Source organism: Myiozetetes cayanensis, unplaced genomic scaffold, assembly GCF_022539395.1.
Source record: "Myiozetetes cayanensis isolate MyiCay16 unplaced genomic scaffold, myiCay2020 scf3, whole genome shotgun sequence".
Lineage (NCBI taxonomy): Eukaryota > Metazoa > Chordata > Aves > Passeriformes > Tyrannidae > Myiozetetes > Myiozetetes cayanensis.
In genome coordinates, this window is record NW_026087521.1 from 14,782,965 (window position 1) to 14,801,776 (window position 18,812).

General features: G+C 37.3%; 1 protein-coding gene across 9 annotated transcripts in view; it reads left to right on the forward strand.

The window, feature by feature from the left end:
* Positions 1-18,333, forward strand: part of KIF21A (kinesin family member 21A) — an 87,510-nt gene extending 69,177 nt beyond the window's left edge. For 4 of the 9 annotated variants that reach the window (XM_050323483.1, XM_050323482.1, XM_050323486.1 and 1 more), the window contains 10 exons: positions 2,847-2,957; positions 3,510-3,638; positions 5,216-5,254; positions 7,252-7,388; positions 9,443-9,623; positions 9,986-10,150; positions 10,837-10,954; positions 12,169-12,339; positions 15,179-15,378; positions 17,096-18,333. In XM_050323483.1, the coding sequence (XP_050179440.1) occupies positions 2,847-2,957; positions 3,510-3,638; positions 5,216-5,254; positions 7,252-7,388; positions 9,443-9,623; positions 9,986-10,150; positions 10,837-10,954; positions 12,169-12,339; positions 15,179-15,378; positions 17,096-17,189 (1,345 nt within the window). In that variant the 3' untranslated portion in view covers positions 17,190-18,333. The remainder of the gene's footprint in view (positions 1-2,846; positions 2,958-3,509; positions 3,639-5,215; positions 5,255-7,251; positions 7,389-9,442; positions 9,624-9,985; positions 10,151-10,836; positions 10,955-12,168; positions 12,340-15,178; positions 15,379-17,095) is intronic. The other 5 variants (XM_050323484.1, XM_050323491.1, XM_050323488.1 and 2 more) reach the window with 3 other exon arrangements.
* The last annotated feature ends 479 nt before the right edge of the window (positions 18,334-18,812 follow it).

Below are 18,812 nucleotides of genomic sequence, written 5' to 3' on the forward strand. Positions count from 1 at the left end.
AAGAGTGTAGGTTTAAATGAGATATTGGGAAGCAATTCTTTGCTGTGAGGGTGTTTACTGGAACAGGTTACCCAGAGAAGCTGTGGATGTCCCATCCCTGGAAGTGTTCAAGGTCCAGTTGGATGTGGCTTTGAGCAATCTGCTCTAGTGGAAAGTGTTCCTGCCCATGGCAGCAGGTTTGGAACTAGATGGTCTTTAAGGTCCATTCAACCTAGACCATGTAATTCTGTTATTTAGAGAGGCATCTAAATGCATGTGGTGAACAGTTAATTTGATTGGAATTCTGTGTACAAGGATGGTTTAGTGCTGTTTCCTTTTAATATGCTCAGCTCATGTACAGCAGCTTCTTCACAGAATCATGGAATCAGAGAATATGCTGAATTGGAAGGGGCCCAGAAGAATTGAGTCCAACCCTTAGCCCTCCACAGGACCCATCCCCAAGAGTCACACCATGTGCCTGAGGGTATTGTCCAAACACTTCTTGAACTCTGTCAGGCTTGGTGTTGTGACCACTTCCCTGGGGAGCCTGTTCCATTGCCCAACCACCCTCTGGACGAAGAGACTTTTTCTAATATCCAACCTAAACCTCCCCTGACCCAACTTCTGGCCATTCCCTTAGGTCCTGTTGCCTTGGGTCACCACAGAGAAGAGATCAGTGTTTGTCCCTCCTCTTCCCCTCATGAGGAAGTTGTAACTGCAGTTAGGTCTCCTCTCAGTCTCCTTTTGTCCAGCCTGAACAGATCAAGTGATCTCATCTGCTCTTCATCCAGCTTCTCCTAAAGGCACTTCAACATCTTCATTGCCCTCCTTTGAACACTTTCTAGTAGCTCAATATCTTTCTTATATCGAGGTGCCCAAAACAGCACCCAGTATTCAAGGTGAGGCCACCCCAGTGCAAAGCAGAGCACCTGTACTTTACAACTATGCTTAGGCATTTCATTCCAGCAAGATGGCTGAATAATTTTTATTTTTATAATTTTTAATTATAATTGTTATAATTATTTAGAATATATTTATATTTTACAAAATATTTATATTTTATAGTAATTTTTATAATACCTGCATATCTAGGCTTTCAAATAGAATTCATAAAATGATCATGCTCTTTATACCATCTTCTGAGGATGTTCTACTGTGGAGTCAAAGATGGAAGACTCAAGGGGCAGGTAGTGAGCAAGTGAAAACTGGTTCCATGTCAGAGTATGCAGGATGACAATGTGAGGAAGAGGAGCTTGGGTTCCAGTTTCTGATTTAGTTTATTTAATCTAGTAGCTGCACAGTGAACACATAGGTAACCCTGGCAATAGACACTGTAACTCATTTGTCATCCTTTATTGAAAGACCTGGGATCATCCTGATTCATAGGATTTGCCCTGTTACCTCAGGATTTTTGCACTCCCAAATGCGTTCTGGTCCACCATAAAGAGAGGAAGGGAGTGTGTCCTGTTCCACCATTTTTTATGTCCTTTGTGTAGTGTGTCTAGAGATAAGGGGGCCTTACACAGAAGTGGATGCTCTAGCTTTGAGAAGGGAATTGAACCCACCATCTCCCCTTTCTAGTAATTTAACTGCTAGGCTTTTGTGCAAAACCAGACAGGTTATAACTTATCCTTCTTTTTCTGTCACTTGAAGACCCCTGGGAAGCTCTAGGGTTGGCATGCAGTTCTTGGCACTTGGTCCTACAGGTCCTTCACATTCCAGTTAGGGTTTGTGATCACTGGAGACAGTCTCATCTACTTAAGTAGCTGTTCTTCATTGTGCTGTCCTTGTTAAAGGATGTTATTCTGTATTCCAGTCACGAGGTGGATTTTATATAGCACAGACTTCCTTTCAAGGGAAACTGATACAGCTTTTTTCATGAAAAGAAGTTGCAGTTATGCATATCCAGAACCTGTTGAGCTCTGAGACTGGACAGTAGTAACTATGCCAGGCATGTGGCCTGCCAGCTGAACCTTTATCTGCTTAATGAAACTGTGTGGAGCAAAAGCATTTCCAGAATGTGCTTTGTCTCTTTTAGTGAGCATTTCTGAGAAAAAACTTCTAAACACACAAAACTAGGATAAACCAAAGCAAATACTGCTTTTGTGATTGCTCAGCTAGTGAGAATTCAGAAGAATGGAAATCATTCAGTTTTGGGGGTTTTTTTGTCTTACTGTGGTGAAATGATGACATTTGAGTGTCAGCTTTAGTATTGCCCTCTTTATATTTTTGCTGATTTTAATGGGAAATAAAAGGTTGGGAGAAAGACCATAGAGACTGTGAACTGGGATTATTTCAGAGCAATAACTAGAGAGACAAAGGAGGGATGGAAAGCAAGGGAGAAGGAAAGTGGGAGGCAAAGAGAAACAGCATTATTATAGTCAGACTGCCAATGGGAAGTACATTTTCTTCCTAATTTTGAATTTTATATTGAAACATGAATATGTTAATGGAAAGTTTCATTCATGTATAAGAATAATTCTGATTTCTCTGTTCTTCCTGTCTGTAAACGGTGTAATATGGATGAAAATGTGGAATCTGAAATTCAGGATTTCCATGACCTTAATTTGAGATGCATACTCCACTGTAGTTCTTTTAGTCATTCTCCTTTATTACTGAATTAGTAAATCTCCTTTGCATATTCAGTATCTGACTCTATATGTTGATCAACTGTGAAGGTTAATAAACTTGGTATATTTTGATATTAAAGCTTGAGAACAAGTCTATAATCCTTAAATTCAAGAAAGACTCTAATAGATTAAGCATGGTCTAAAATTTGAAATCTTACTGGGAGAATGACAGGTAATGTAAGAAAAACAGGTTTTGTGAAGGGTCTTAAAGTAAGATAATTAATCCTCTTGCTTTAGTTCCAGACAACCATCTCTACCGGAGAAGAAAATACCTGAGCCTTCACCTTTAGCAAAGAGAAAAGCCTACGAGAAAACAATGGAAAAACCAAAGACAAAAGAACAAAAACTGTAAGATTCTTTCAAATTTATTTACTGTGATATATTTTAAACTTTGAATTTTCTTGAAAAATAATCTGTATTTTTCTGTTTCTTTAAATCTAGGACAGTTTTTATTGTTGGCAGTGTTGGCATTCATTGCTCAACTTTGTGTGTACTGTGGTTGGTTGTTTTTTTTCCCAAATCGCTTTTCTGTACAAAATAACTCAGGAGCAGAGCCCTGAGAAAATGTCCTTTGGAGCATTTACAAATGATTTTTTTTTTTTTTTTAATCAAAGTCATCAATTTCTCTAAAACTCTGCAGCTTTATAAGAGTTTCTTCATTTTTTACATATTGTATGTTTTCTGCCTGGAGCTTTCACTTTTAGCACTTAAACTTTGAACTTTGTGCCACCTTGTACTCTGCAGTCTTAAGCTTATTGCCTTCTCTGGGAAATACCTGTAGCTAGTAGTATAATTTTATTTATTTGCTTAAGAAAAGAGCATCTAACATTTGAGGCATGTTGCATTTAACTTCTCTAACCGTTCATAACCTCTTAAAGAAGATATTCTTTTTTTTTGTAGCTCAGATTCTGGAGCCCCCGAGGCTAGTCTGTCACCTCCTACTTCCCCACCAAGCCGGCCCCGTAATGAAATGAATGTTTTTAGTCGTCTTACTGTTTCTCAGGGAAACACATCAGTTCAGCAGGATAAGTAAGTCACAAAGGGAAGCCTCAGCCCCCAACCAGGGAAATGCAAAGTGTGCTCAAGTTATCAGCGTAGTGCCTGGTAGAAACTTTGCCCTTCTGTAAGACAGGAGGAGATCTTTCTCGTGTTTTTGAGTAGTCTTCAAAGAAAATATTTTAAACTGCTATGGAATCACTGTAAAAATTCAAGAAAAGAAATTTCCTGCTGAACCTTGTTTCCTGTTTCCTAGGCCGTGTCTGGTATTTGTAGTTTTAAACCCAAAATAGAAAAGAATGATAGAATTCTTAGATGCGTGTGTATTTGTGTGTGTGTTTACACTTGAAAGTAGGTTTTAGGTGATAATTTAGGAAATAGTGCTTTTTACAGTTATTCAGTTACTCTGGCTTTGCTTCAAGTGCTGTCCCAACAGCACCCTGGAAGATCGAATGTTGAAATGGCTAGAACACAGTTGTTCAGAGGTTATTCAAATTATCAAACAGACTGACTTTAGGAGGTGATCTGCAGGAGTAGATGATATTCATATCTGGTTTAGAAGATACTCATATCTTGTTTAGAAGAAGTAGAACTTATTTTCCTCACATTAGGCATCTGTTAGGAGCCCTTCTCCAAATGGCAGTGGACTTTACTCGACTAGAATCTTTATTGCAGGTTTCATTACTGGGACAAGTGTCATGCAGCGCTTATGAACTACAACTGAAATTTAAAAGAAACCTTTAGCTCTAACTGTACCAAAATAAGAAATTGCTCTTGTCTGTTTACACTGTTGGGTTTTTTATAAAACTTGGGGTTTTCTCAGCCACCACATACTAAGCAGTGGTTTGCAAGACTTTCAGTAACTGTGCTTTTAATTTCTTTATCTTAGCTATGCTACCTTTATCTTATTGTTAACTCCCACCTAACCCTTTTTGTTTTGTCTGAACTGACCTTGAAGTTAAATTGAAACTGCTGAATCTGTTTGATTTGAGTTGAAAAAGAAGGATGTCTTGACATACTGCAAATGTTCACATCTTGGGGAAGTGTTGTATGTTTTCTTGGTTTATTATTCTTAAACATTTTTAAATGAGAGGTGAAGGATTTTGAACTTAGGATTGTTTGTAAGTTGCTGTTTTTATTTGAGTGGGCTCTCATATTTTATATTTATATCTCTATGACTAACATTTTACACGTTTCTTCTACACTTAACAGGCACTGATGTTGTGATTTTTTTTTCCTTTTGATAATTTTGACAATCATTATCTTATGGAGGTTAAATTATGTGTCCATCTTCTCCTTTCATTTTTTTTTCCCTTTACTTCTGTAAGAAAATATTGGGGAAGTAAGAAGTGGCTCAGCTGGTGTTACTTGGCTTCTGGAGCTGAAACAGTCTACTAGTGTAGCTTACTGCTGAGAGTGATATTTTAACATAATTATTCTGTCCCCCTACCCTGCTATAAGATACACCCTGAGCAATGCTGCGTACTGTCTGTGGATTTGCATTGCTTTTCTGAGTTGGCCATGCTGTTGTTTGTTCTTCTCATATGGAGGCGTTACTTTGCTGATACCTATATTCTTTCTCCTCACAATTCCACCACTGTTGATTGTAGGTCTGATGAAAGTGATTCCTCTCTGTCGGAGGTACACAGGTACTCTCTCTTTTCTGTTTTCTTGGCATCTGTCACTGAAGTTATTCCAGTTCTTAAGAAATTTCATTTTGCTGCATGATTTTTCCTTTACTTGTGCATTGTTTCTCTTTGCTTTTGCCAGGACATCATCTGAGATTTTGGTCAAGCATGTCTCCCCCTCTCCTTTTTAGGGTGTTTTGTTTTGTTGGGTTTTTTTTAATCATTGTTGAGCATGTCAGGTTTTTTAATTTTAAGTGAAGTATCGTGTAAACCTTTCCCTAGACGTATTCTTTCTCTCTTCATTTTATTCAAAAAAAGAGAAGCGGACATTTTCTTATGTTTTATCTGCTTCTGTCTTTCTTTTTGTTTTTCTTTTTCCATTGTGTGGTTTGATCACTAAAAATTAAATCCCAGTGCAAATAAAAATGAGTAGGTTTTTTTATTATGCCTTTCTGACAGAATGCACAGTGGCTTAAGAGATAAAAGGAACATCCCGTCATGTTCTTGTGGCTTATACTCAGTGAAAAATTCGTTTATCAAGAGGAGAGCAGTCAGAGGACTGCTAATAATGTGGCTTTGTCTGGTCATTATAGCAGTTGTAGCTTTTTTTTTTGTCTTTAGATTTTGGAACACTGCACATAGGTAGATAAATACTCCAGGACATGATTTACATGGCTTGTCACAGAAGTGACTGAGTGAGAACAGCAATAGCATTATCTCAGTTTAGATGATCCACTAGGGAATACTACAGAGAAAACCATGTAAGTTTTGTGTAATGCTAGAAAACAAAAGCACAGAGAACTAAATTATTAAAAAGGAAAGTTTTCCTGTTTTCTTGAAAACATAAAAAGGTGCAGATTGAAGGGTGAATGAATGCCTTTCCAAAATGAGGAAGTTAATGTCTCACAATTTAAGGCACTATTAATATTAGCAAGATCTATGAAAGGATTGTTGAGCGGTAACGAATTATATGAATGAAGATATCCTTAGCAGTAAAAATGTATAAAATAATAATTTCTAAGACTGTACTAGATAAACCAGTGAGTTGTCACAAAGTTAGCTTTTATCATGACAGATTTTTTCTTTTCTAAAGGAAACTTCTAGGCAATATTGTGAAATTTTTACATTTTCCTAAAGCATCTGACACTTCTTTTTTTTTTTTTTCTGTGAGATAGGGCTATGACTTAGTTCCCTTTCCTCACAGTTATTTGCGTAATCCCAGAAGAGCATGAAGAGAGTCTTAACTGCCAGCTGCCCAGGTCGCAGCATTGTATTGCATGTTTGGGGCATTTCCTTGAGGCTTTTCCACACTTCACAGAACTTAATGGGGTCCATGTGTGTGTGCAGTTGTATGCATGGGATTTTAGACTGCTAATAATTTTTGTTTGTTGATGAATTGTGAGGGTTTCTTTTCCGGCTGAGTTAGTCTTTTGGCATCACCATAGAACTAGCAGCAAATCTGCAGGAAGATTCCTTTGTGGGGGTCAGCACTCCAATATTCCTTTTTGGCCACTTGAGTATGCATGTGTTGTGGTGTATGGGGTGCATGGGAACCTTCCTCAGATACAGAAGTTTATAGCAGTTCTCCAGGTCTGCACATAGAAGGCAGGTGATGTGAAATGTGTGCTGAGTTTGGATTTGGCAGTGTACATTACATTTGCTCTGTTTTTCAGATGTGCTGTCTAGACTTAGATGTCTTATGGTTGATCTTAGGCATCCAGAAGCTTTAAGTGTCTTGTTATTTTCAGCATTATGCAGAATTTCCAGTGTACCCAAACATTCAGTATCTTGTCTTTTGTTTGGTTTTGTCTGTGATTTGCTTTTAAGAGGTAGTCCAGAGTTGACAGGTGTTGAAGCTAAATAGTAAAAAGCCTTGTGTAGTTTATGAAAGGCATTCAGCTGTTCTACCCTCACATGTAAGAAAACTAGATCAATGTTTTTTCACTACATGCAAGTAAATTAGTTTTATCTGTGTCTGTTACTATGCCCAACTCACATTCTTTTTTTTTTTATTTTAGGGGGATAATCAACGCATTCCCTGCTTCAAAATGCATCCGATCATCCCCACTTCAGTGTATGTATACAGCTGAAGGACACACCAAGGCTGTGCTTTGTGTTGATGCAACTGATGATCTTCTCTTCACTGGATCTAAAGGTTAGGCAAACTCTGTGCACTTCTACTACCTACAGAGTCTGCATGGACAAACTTGGGGTGTTTTGAAATTCTCAGTTTGTGCTTAGTGCTGTAAACACTGGAAAACTGTAAGGGTCCATTTCTCAACATAAGCTGAAGAAGGATTTACAGTAATTATCTCTGAGTTTTTAGTTCCAGTGTGTAGTATTCCACTGCTTATTTGTAGTGGAAAACTACAAAAAGGAGTAACATTAACATTTGTTGAATGATATGATGGAACCAAGCATGTTAACATGTGCCCATGTGATGTGCAATGCAAAGTAATAGCTTCAGGGAAGGGGTAGAGGTGTGAATTAGCATAGTTTTGCCTTTACTTCACAGAGATTGAATAGAGTCTTTGTGTCATAGTTGGTTCTTTGAGCCATCTGCTTCATCTAAAGGTATTTTCTGCTTCCTCTGTGCGTCTCATTGCCTGTCCTTTGTGGTTGTAAGAGCTGTATGACTGTTGTGGGAGGGCCCAGATTTTTAGTAGTCAGTAAGTTCCCTACAGGATGGTGCAGTCAGTCTATGAACTTTTCAAACTGGTCGAAGCAGTGTTTTGAAGAAAACCTTCTTAAAAAAAAAAACCAAAAGCCAACAACAACAAAAAAACCTTGCTAGTATTCAGATATGGTTTCTGTGGCTATTCTGTTTGCTGGCTGCTAAAAATACCAAGACACACACTTTGAGTGAACTTTTGGTCTTGTAAGTTTTGAGCTAACATTTCAACATTTGTGCAAGTGCATGCAAGTGCAAAAAGACTTTTATTTAGATTTTGTAAATGGTGCTTAGTTAATTTCTATTGAGATTTTTTAATTTGGTGTCTATGTGAGGAGAAGAAAAATCACTTTTAAAGATTTTATTTTACATCTTGATTTTTATTCTAAAATTTTGGGTTTGGGATTATTTTTTTTTTAATATGTGGGTGCTTGCAGATGTTGCAACTATTTGCTTTTTTCAAGTCATATTCTAGCTTCCCATACTTATGGAAGAATTTTTCCTATATATATATTTTTGAAGGGCAGTTTGAAAAGTACACTTCTACTCAAGAGTGTAGACAACTGTTAAATTAAATAAGGTTAAATATTTTGGAAACAGTTGCTGAAGCAGAAAGTCTCAGCTCACTGGCATTAGATAATACTTGCAGCCAGTGCCAAATTCAGAAATTCCAATAAACTCTTGTGTATATTGCAGATATTTGGCTCGGTCTTTTTAGCTGGTATTTTTAAAGTGGTTGACAGGTCTTGGTATACTTTCCTTCTTCATGCTCTTATAACTAATGTCTATACATGAAGTTTTTTCTTCATCTTCTCAGTACTTATTTCAGTATAAATGTATGTCTAAAATGTATGGAGTCATACAGACATGGTGCAACAAGGAGAGTTTTCTGTGCTCACAGTCAGTGTTGTAAATTTCTTGAAAACTTCATTTAGGATTTTAGTACATAAAAGGTCACAGCATTTAAATTCCTTCGCTCCTGAATGAAAACAGTGACCAAAGCACTTATGCTGGAATTTTCAGAGTCTCTAAAATACTGAAGAGTTTGGATCACTTCTCACCTCTGTAGTTTTGTTGTGGCAGTCAAAACTCTCTCATACTAAGCCTCAAAACTCTTCCTGAACTACATTTTTGATGATGAATTCTTGAATTAAAAGGTTCCTCTATCATCATCCACACCTTACAGCCTGTAAATTGTCTGTATTTTCACTTCCCTAGAGATTTTTATCCATTTAAAATGCTACTGGAGCTCATAGGCAGACCTTGAATGTACATTTAATGATTAACCTTGCTTAGTTTTGATGATGATAGATGATGCCTATATGTATTCTTTATGACCTGTTTAATTTAGCTGGTTTTTTTGCAATGTCTACATAAATGGAGGAAAATGTATGAGTGCAAATGAGTGCATGGTTTTTTTTTTTTTTTTTTTTTTTTTTTTTTTTAATATCTGAGTTTAGGAAAACATTAGGATTTTTTCTGGTTTGGTTTTTTTTTAATGATTGTTATTTTCTCCCTTTTTGTTTGTCTTTATTTAGATCGTACCTGCAAAGTCTGGAATCTGGTAACTGGACAAGAGATTATGTCTCTAGGAAGTCATCCAAATAATGTTGTTTCTGTTAAATATTGCAACTACACTAGCCTGGTCTTCACAGTCTCAACCTCCTATATCAAGGTGTGGGACATCAGAGATTCTGCCAAGTGTATTCGGACGCTGACGTAAGTGTGCTAAACCTCAGGTGCCAAGAGTTCAAATGAGTCTTAATTTTAGGTACATTTTATTATATTTAATTCAACAGTGCAGCACAGTGTACTTTAAGTAGACTGTCTGTTGGGAATGGAAGTTTTCTTTACGTGTTCAGGCTGTCAGTAATGGGGCACCAGTAATATATGGAAACACAAAGCAATTTGCATTCATACCTATAATGTTTTATCAAATGTTCAGTATTCCTAATTGGCTTATAGCCTTTTTTGCCCAGTGAAATAGGTTTGTTTTTAAACTGTATACAAAGTGTGGAGAACAAAATGTAGTATTTAGGGGTTTTTTTCTTTTTTTTTTTCTCCTTCCTCTCTGTACTCAGGTCTTCAGGCCAAGCGATGCCTGCTGATGTGTGTTCAGGAAGTACTAACAGAACAGTTGCTATCCCAGCTGGAGAGAACCAGATCAATCAGATTGCACTAAATCCAACTGGCACATTCCTCTATGCAGCTGCTGGAAACTCAGTGAGGATGTGGGACCTGAAAAGGTACTGAACACCAGCAGAAGAGAATATCCTATAGGTCGTTATTTGTGCATAGGAAGCAAAGTCATGCATATGAAATGGTCAGTGAAGTGTTTCTGCTCTATGGTAGTGTCCATAACCTGGCAAAATGTGGTCAAATTATGGATCAACCAACCCATGCTGTGATGGTCACTGAGATAATGATTTTCTCATATGTTAAGGTTGTGGTGAATTGTTTCAGTAAAAATGACTGGAAAAACACAAGGTTTTGTTTGATAGGCACTATAAAACACACTCTTTTAAGGTGACTGTGTGAATCCTGACCAGTAATTGTTGATGAGATGAAGAAAGCCAATAGACGTAATGTAATGTAATATGGGACTATGATTGCTGCACTGTAAGAGCACTTTTCCAAACAGAACCTGCACTTAAAAGAGTGCATTCAAAATACAGAAAATACCTAGGAGGGGACTGATTTGTCTTTACTTTCAGATTTTTTAACTTCTATTTTTACATAAATACAAGTTTTTGTTGCATTTAACATAGATTTAACATTTACCCATGGATATGAACAATAGAGTATATGTAGAATGTAGGATGAGTAGTGAAGACATAGGGAAAAATAAAAAGATCTGTGAGAAATTGTGTTGTAGACTGTACTGGATATATAAAAAATTAACAAATCCTTATTTCTTCCCTTATCCTTGAAGATTTCAGTCTACAGGAAAACTAACTGGTCACCAGGGACCTGTTATGTGCCTTACTGTCGATCGAATTTCCAACGGACAAGATCTTATTGTCACTGGTTCGAAGGATCATTATATAAAGGTAAACCATTAGTATTTGCTTATTTATTTTAACTCTTCATGTTAGCATGGGATGGAGGCTTCAGCAAAAGTGAACCTCTCCATATTTGAAATGTAATAGCCAATATGGAAATTATTTCACCAGTCATGGATCACGAATAATGTTCAGTCTTGGGCCTTTATGATCTTTAAGGTCCCTTCCAACCCCTTAACATGCTGTGATTCTATGATTCTCTCCATGGGTAGATCTGCTGGGAATAGTAGGTCTGGTCACAGATAATGCCATCCCCTGCTACTGGAAACTACTGTCTTGTCTTCTGAGTCAGTCATATTAGTCACCTCTGTCTAAATGCCTGATTTTTCTGGTTTATTGTTGAAATTTTTTGTTAAAATTGAAATTATGGATGTTAATTAAATGATGTAACTTTTAAAATACCTTTAACTCACAAGGTATTATTTTACACTACCAGCTCTCTCTTTTTTACTATCAAGCTTGTTCATTCTAAAAGGCCAATAAAGAACAAATAATAGGGGATGAAGTCTGACATTTGCTTGTGAAACAGAGGTAGTGGTTTAAAAAGTTATGGCTCATCTGTTCCTTTTCAGCTCAGTCTCACTGGGTGAGTTCTGGCTCCCTGCAATGCAAAAGGAAATAGCATTGCTTGCATTGCTGCTCTGGGGACAAAGACCTGATGGAATGGATTATGCCTTAAATTGTTAAAACAACCTGACTTACAGAATCTAAGACCCCATTCTTGGAGCACAAGCAAGGAGAGGGGTGTATCTAGTCCCTGAAAAGCATCAGCATGTAGTGGAATGTAACCCTTACCAAAAAAACTTATCCAGAAAAATATATTAATGCTTCTTCCTGAAGCTGCCTGTGCAATTTTCCCAACATGAGTCATTTTTCCCAAACTTGCTCACGAACTTTTAGTCCATCACACAGTGTACATAGAGGCCCTTCCTATGAAGCTACTGTGTATATCATATTCAAGTAGTAGTATTTCTTCCCAGAGCAGTCTTCTCTGACGGCAGTGAAGCATTCTTGCTTTAGACAAGAGGTGGAAAAGGAGAAAGAAGTGGTGCTGGTAGATAAATTCTGTGAAATATACATCATGATATCGTGGTCTGTAATAAGACTTCCTAAGTTTTTTCCCTGAAGTTATTTGCTGCGTGTCTTTCAAGCACGTTAGATGGCAGAAAGTTTCACATAACGTACTATGTTATTTATTTTAGATGTTTGATGTGACTGAAGGGGCTCTTGGAAGTGTAAGTCCTACACACAATTTTGAACCTCCTCATTATGATGGCATTGAAGCACTTGCTATTATGGGAGACAACCTTTTTAGTGGATCCAGAGATAATGGAATTAAGAAATGGGATTTGTCTCAGAAAGACCTTCTTCAGGTAATGGAAAAAATCATGCAGCTAATGTGACAGTCGTGCTGTAGAACTGTTGGCAGGCTGGGTAAGTGTTCAGGCTCATACAGTGACTATTCACGTAGACACTGATGTTTTTAATGGGGAAGGCACAGAGCACTGACTAGGAAAGAAATCAATAATGTACTTGGTCTTTACACTAGGAATGCAGTTGCTTTTCTCTTCTGTGTATGTAGCGTCAGGAAATTCTGGTGAAGTGCTTATTCTATTTTGCTCTGAGTGTGTGGGGTTTGTTTTTCTGCTTCAAAATGAAGGCAGCACTTGCCTCATCAGTGGCTGGAACCGTTGGATATCATCCTTGTCATTGACAAGTTAGTAAATCTTGGACTGGGAACTCCTTAATGAGAAACAATGCTTTAGATCAGGCTAGAGAATATTTTCTTGTGAAGAGGATTTACAACCTACCTCACTCCACCCAGCCTTACTCTTAGATCTCCATTCATCTTGCTATAACAATGCATATGTTACATAACGTATACAACGCATTCATAATAATGTTTGCTGAAAGAACACATGTATTGTATGTTTTTCTTATTTAAAAAAAAAAGGGGGGGAGGGGAGAGGGGTGCAAAAGGACCTCAAATCCAGGGAATTTGCAGTTTGTTTGGCATGTAGAACTTCGATTTTTGTCTACTTCATATAAGCTGGTCTGTTCTTTTAGGTCTTATGAGAGGTTGTTGAGATACAGGTACGATTATTTAACTTGAGACTGTGAGAACTGGAAGGCAGAAAAACAAATACCAGAAAGAGTACTGGTTTTGCAAAATCTGGTTAGATACCATCATGATTTTGGGGATGAGGAAGAACACGTATTTTATCTACATTTAATGTGCAAACTGGTAGTAAGGAAACAAATAGAATTTTAAAGTTTTGGAACATGAGAAAATAATGGACTGGTAATCTTAAGAAGAAAATTTCAATATGGGCATACTTAGTATTCCATAAATGCACAAACTTTCTCTACCTTCTTTCAAAATTGTCCAGTTCCTTTCCAGAATAATATGAAGACTTCACAGTTAAAATAAAGATTCATAAATGCAGCTTTTTACAGAAAATCTTCACTTGGCCATATTGGGACATCTGCCCTCATATCTTTCTGTCCAGAGAAATGTACTAAGCAGCTTGTACCAAAACCACAGGAACAGGAAAGATCTTGTATTTTCAGAATGACTTCATTAAAGTTGTAAGAAGCATCTTTGCTCTTGCATTTTAGGCTCATTAAAATATTACGCAATATGCATTTTTGCTGTTGCAATTAATTTACCATCAGAATATGGAACCAGAGGTGAAGTAGTATGTAAATTGGACTTGTTATATTCCTTTTCCTATTTTTCTTTTGGTATATGTGCATTTCATAATTTATATACTTGGTGTCCCCCCTGTTTGTTCTGTTGGTTTTAAAAGTAGAACTTGATAAAAATTATCTCACACATCCTTCTTTTTATTTCTATAAATGCTGTATGTGTTTCAAGGAGGTAAGACCAAAGCATTTGACAAAATATAAATAATCTTTATTCACTGTCTTTTTTAGGAAATGTAGAGAAGTGCTGTTACTTTTGCTAATTGTGTGGTAATTTAGGGTGGAAGGATGCACTGGAGGTCACAATGTGAAGCTGGCCTGCTGGTCCAGGCAAGGCCAACTTGGTAATTAGGTCTGGTTTCTCAAGGCCTTGCCCAGCTGAGTTTTCAAAATCTCCAAGGTCAAGGGTTGAACATCCACTCTTCTTAATCTACCAAGCAACCAAAACCTGAAACAGCTGAGTTGTTTCACAGTGTAAATGCTAAGTTGCATCAGAGGTCCTGATTTGGCATATAGAGGTTAAACAGGTCTGATCTTCTGTAATGGATGAAAATCACTTAAAAAGTATGCTATTCAAAAGAATTTGGAGATCATTTACTTCAACTTAGTGTTATACATCCCCAGCCAGAAAACCTTGCTGTGACAAAACTAAGATTTATAAGAATCATTCCCCCTCCCAGTAGCATGAAGTGCTGCAGAACCAGACTACCAGTGTTGTGGTAACAGTCTATATTATAGATGAAACACCAAGATGATCCTAGAAGGCTGAGAGTACTCTATAATATGAGAAATGCAGCAAAGTAAAGCAGTTCCTACCAAACTGAATTGCAGAAGAGCCCCTCTTGGTCCCCCTAAAAGACATAAGACTTGGGCTATTATTTCCCTACTGTTGCTACCAAAAGGATGTTGTTTTCAGTTGGTCTGTGCAGCATTTTGCTTTCTGAATTGGAAGTAAAATGCTAGTGCCCTTCCTCAATAAAGAATTAATGTGTTTTGTTAAGTGCAACATCACACAATCAATTTATAATGTGTAATGGGAGAAGAAGAAAGGAAGAAGGCAAATACAGAAACAGTTTCTGTCTTCCTGATATATTTTTGAGCAGTATTTTGGATTTTATATTTATGTGGTTTATTGCAGTTTTAGACAGACTTGAAACATATACAGAGACCATATGTTTGAAAATGCATTCAAATATGCATTTTAAAATACACAGATTTATCATTATGGTAAACTGATTTCTGTTCCACATTAGGTCAGTTGTACATATTGGATATTCTTCTTGTTTTGCAGTACTATTTCACAAAAAAGAAACAAACTCATGGTATAGAAGTAGCCTTATGGAAGTTAGCACCGTCCTTGCTCTAAAGGTGGAGAAGCCCCAGGGCTGGGATACACCCAGAGTCACGTAGCAGAACTGCCGCAGGACAGGAATTGGACTTACTTTTCTGTTTGTTCCCCAGAAGTTTTTGCAGCCCTGTGAGACTTGCCTGCCTTCTCTTTTTCAGCAAGTTCCTAATGCTCATAAGGACTGGGTGTGTGCTCTTGGCCTCATACCTGAGGCTCCAGTTCTGCTCAGCGGCTGCAGAGGAGGCATCCTCAAGCTTTGGAACGTGGATACCTTCGCATCCATTGGGGAGATGAAGGGACACGACAGCCCCATAAATGCCATCTGCACCAACTCCAGCCAGATTTTCACAGCAGCAGAGTGAGTTATTCTCCAAGAATCTTTCTTTTTAGAAATCTGTACGTCCAAATGCATTTAGAACACTTTCAGTTGTGTAATAGCAAGGATTGGGAGAGCTGATCCAGTCCATGCCCCTCAAAGCTAATAATCTATCACAGCTGTCTCCAGAGTGGTGTGCATGCACCCAAGGGGTGCACAACATGATCCTGTGGGGTGCTGGCAGGAATTATTTGAATTCAGTAGTACATGTATGTACGTGTATAAATTAATAAATACACATGGCAATGTGAGCTCAAAAAATTTTTAGTGGTAGGGGTGCATGATCAAAAAGGTTTGGATATCACGAACCTACAGGATGGCAGGGAGAATTTGGCAATAGTTGGAATTTTATCAGCTTGTCTCTCAGTTGGGCTGTTTCCTGTTAGGACTCATTCCTGACCTGGGTGGATTTTTCTAAAAGCCATGGTACGTGGTTGGTTGTTGGTTGGTTGGTTGGTTTGTTTTTAAGTGTTGACATATAGCAGAAGCTTTGCAAGCCATCCTGCTGTACTTTAAACACCTTGATATGAATATTTGTTTCCTCAGTAAAAGTGAGCAAATTGAGGACCTGAAACCTCAAGGGACTTGACCAAGAAAGAGCCAGTTGTGTGGAAGCTTCTGGCCTTCTGAATTAAAAGCAGATCTTTCAGAACCATAACAGGATTTTGAAGTTACCAAGTTGTCATTTTTGGTGGTCAATTTTTATGTTTAAGCACTAATAGGGGTAGAGATGTCAAAGCTTATGTCTCTGTTTGCCTAAAGATTATTAATAAGTTTAGAACATACATGCATCTGAAATTTATTCTATTTTTACCATTAAAAAAAATTACAGCCTTTTGGCACTTGTAACAATGTGCTTAAGGCTTATAAAACTTAGACTATTTCTGGCAATTTACAGTGAAATGAAGGAACAAGTCAGAAAACACTTAAAACTGTCACAAAGTCTGCCCTGCCTGCTGGCTTCTTTTGTGGGTTGCTAGTCACTCAGTTTTTATGAGAAGTTCATAACATCCCTTTCACAGAATAAATTGCTATTTGTTTTACTTTAATTATGATAGTAGAGCTTTGTAACACATTCCACGTGATATTTTACTTACACATACTTTAAAATTGTGGAAATAGTGATTGTTTTCAAAAGTACCGAATTACAGATTGCCTCTCCTGGGCTCCTAAACACCAACTCACAGGTTTATGCTTTCCAGCACCTCAGAAAGGGGTTTGGGTTTGTTGACAGGAATTAGTCCTGTCCTATTGAGTCTGTCTCTGATTCTGTAGCACAGTGGCTGTTTGCCTGTGGTCTGCTGTGTTGCAAATAGCTACATGATGGAAGCTCTTCCCTGATGTCAGTCTACCTGAACCTATCACCATTGCCTGTATTTTAGAAAATTAGGTAATAGGAGAGTAGGATTTTACTTTCCTTAGATGTGTAATCTTTATACTTTCCTAGATGGTTAAAGGTAATAGCCAATGCTGTGATAAGGTTAGGGAATCTTAAATGTTGTACATCTTAGATTATAAAGTCTCCTGGAGGTGGAGTAACCCTTGCATATCCATTAAAGAAATGTTATTTTGCCAACAGTACCTTTCTGAATAAGGCACCCGAACTTTTAAGGAAGCTTCCCCTCCCCCCCTCCCCAGTCTCTCTCTCCTTCCCCAGCCTAATTAACTAGCACTAATATTGCTTTGTTTTGGTTTTCAGTGACCGGACTGTGAGGATCTGGAAAGCTCGAAATATAATAGACGGACAGATTTCAGATACAGGAGATGCAAGTGAAGATCTTGCCAGTAATTGAAATTATGGGTATAAATGAATATATTGATCAATTTGAGGTGCACTCTATGCAGTTTGCTGCATGTTTATTAGGTAAACACTGATGATTGGAACAAACTGACAATGTGTGAACTCTTCTACTAGACCTGCTGTCCTTAAAATATGTACTGTATTTAATAACCTCTTGGTAACACGCTCCTGTCTCAACAGTCACATATGTATCTCTATATATTATGGCTGAATTTGTGTGCATATGTAATACTTGCAGTTTAAATTAACTGGAATTCTAATGACCATCTCAAAATTATAACTTGGAATATATAACAAAAGTGCTCTGCTGTATTTCACTCACAAGTATGATCGGCTGGTTTGCATTTTAGGGTAGCAGGGAAGGATGGCATCCCAGTAATCAGCCTTTGATTATGAGAGGCAGTTTCAAGATTCTAAAGGTCACTTACACTGTTGTTATGAAAGTGGAGTGAATAATAGATGGGAAGAAGCTGTTAATGATACATCTCTCTGACATGGCTGTATCCTGCTAACAGCAAATGCCATATGATTTGTGTAATGTTAGCATATAATCTGTGTTGACCAAAGTTGTGCAGCTGTGTATCTCTATGCTCAGGACTAGAACTCAAATACTCACAAATTGGTATGTTTTATTTGTGTTTTGCCTATGTTCTGCAATGACTAGGTGTTCTTAAGGTCATGACAAATATATCTTAATCTATTTTTCTTATGAATTTGTTTCTATCATCTCACATTTTCTTTTTTTAAAGCAAATTGTCTTTCCTTTTTATCTAATTTTATATGCTGCTAAATGTATTTTAAATACACTGTTTTGCAAACCTTGGCAGTTACTTTGAGAACTGAACCACGTGTATTGGAAAAAGCTATGTAAATAGATGGTTGTATAAAGAAAATATCTTATCTTGTGCCTGTATGACTCTTAAAGCTCTTGGAGCATGGATATTGAGGGAGGATGTATAATTTACCCAACTGCTCTGAATATTAATTTGTAAATTCTGCAAATTTTGAAGTTTTATGTAGATTCAGATACAGTGTTTGGATATTGAGGTTTTTGGTTGATTTGTTTTTATTTTTCAGAAAATACCAGTCTGTAAATTATAGCTTGTGTAGGTAACAAATAAAGATGTGAATGTGAACTACTTTTTTGCCTTTTTCATCATACTTCCTTATAAAAAATTCATTTCCTCTGCAAAGGTCTTGAATGTAAAAAGCACAATTTTACACAATGCAATAGAGTGGCTTGCTGAGTAATATAGCCCATAGGTTGTTTTGGTATCCCACATCTGTCTTCTCGTTGGCCATTATTTGTATTTTACTAGTACTTAGGAGCCCTAGTGGGATTCCCTCACACTAAGTATGGTACAAACTGAAAATGAAGCAGCTGGTCCCTGTTCCTATGAGATGACACTTCTTACCTTACTACATATGGTCTGTCAAACAAAGAAAAGTTTTATTGACTTTTACTGATCTTGGAGGAATTATTCTCCTTTGCCTGAAAGGAGATGAAAGTACTGCTTGTTCTTTGAGGTTAACAATGTATTCCAAGTTTTGGCAGAAATGGGTAATGAACGATATATATTGTTAAGAAACAATGCACAAGTTAGTTAAAATAAAC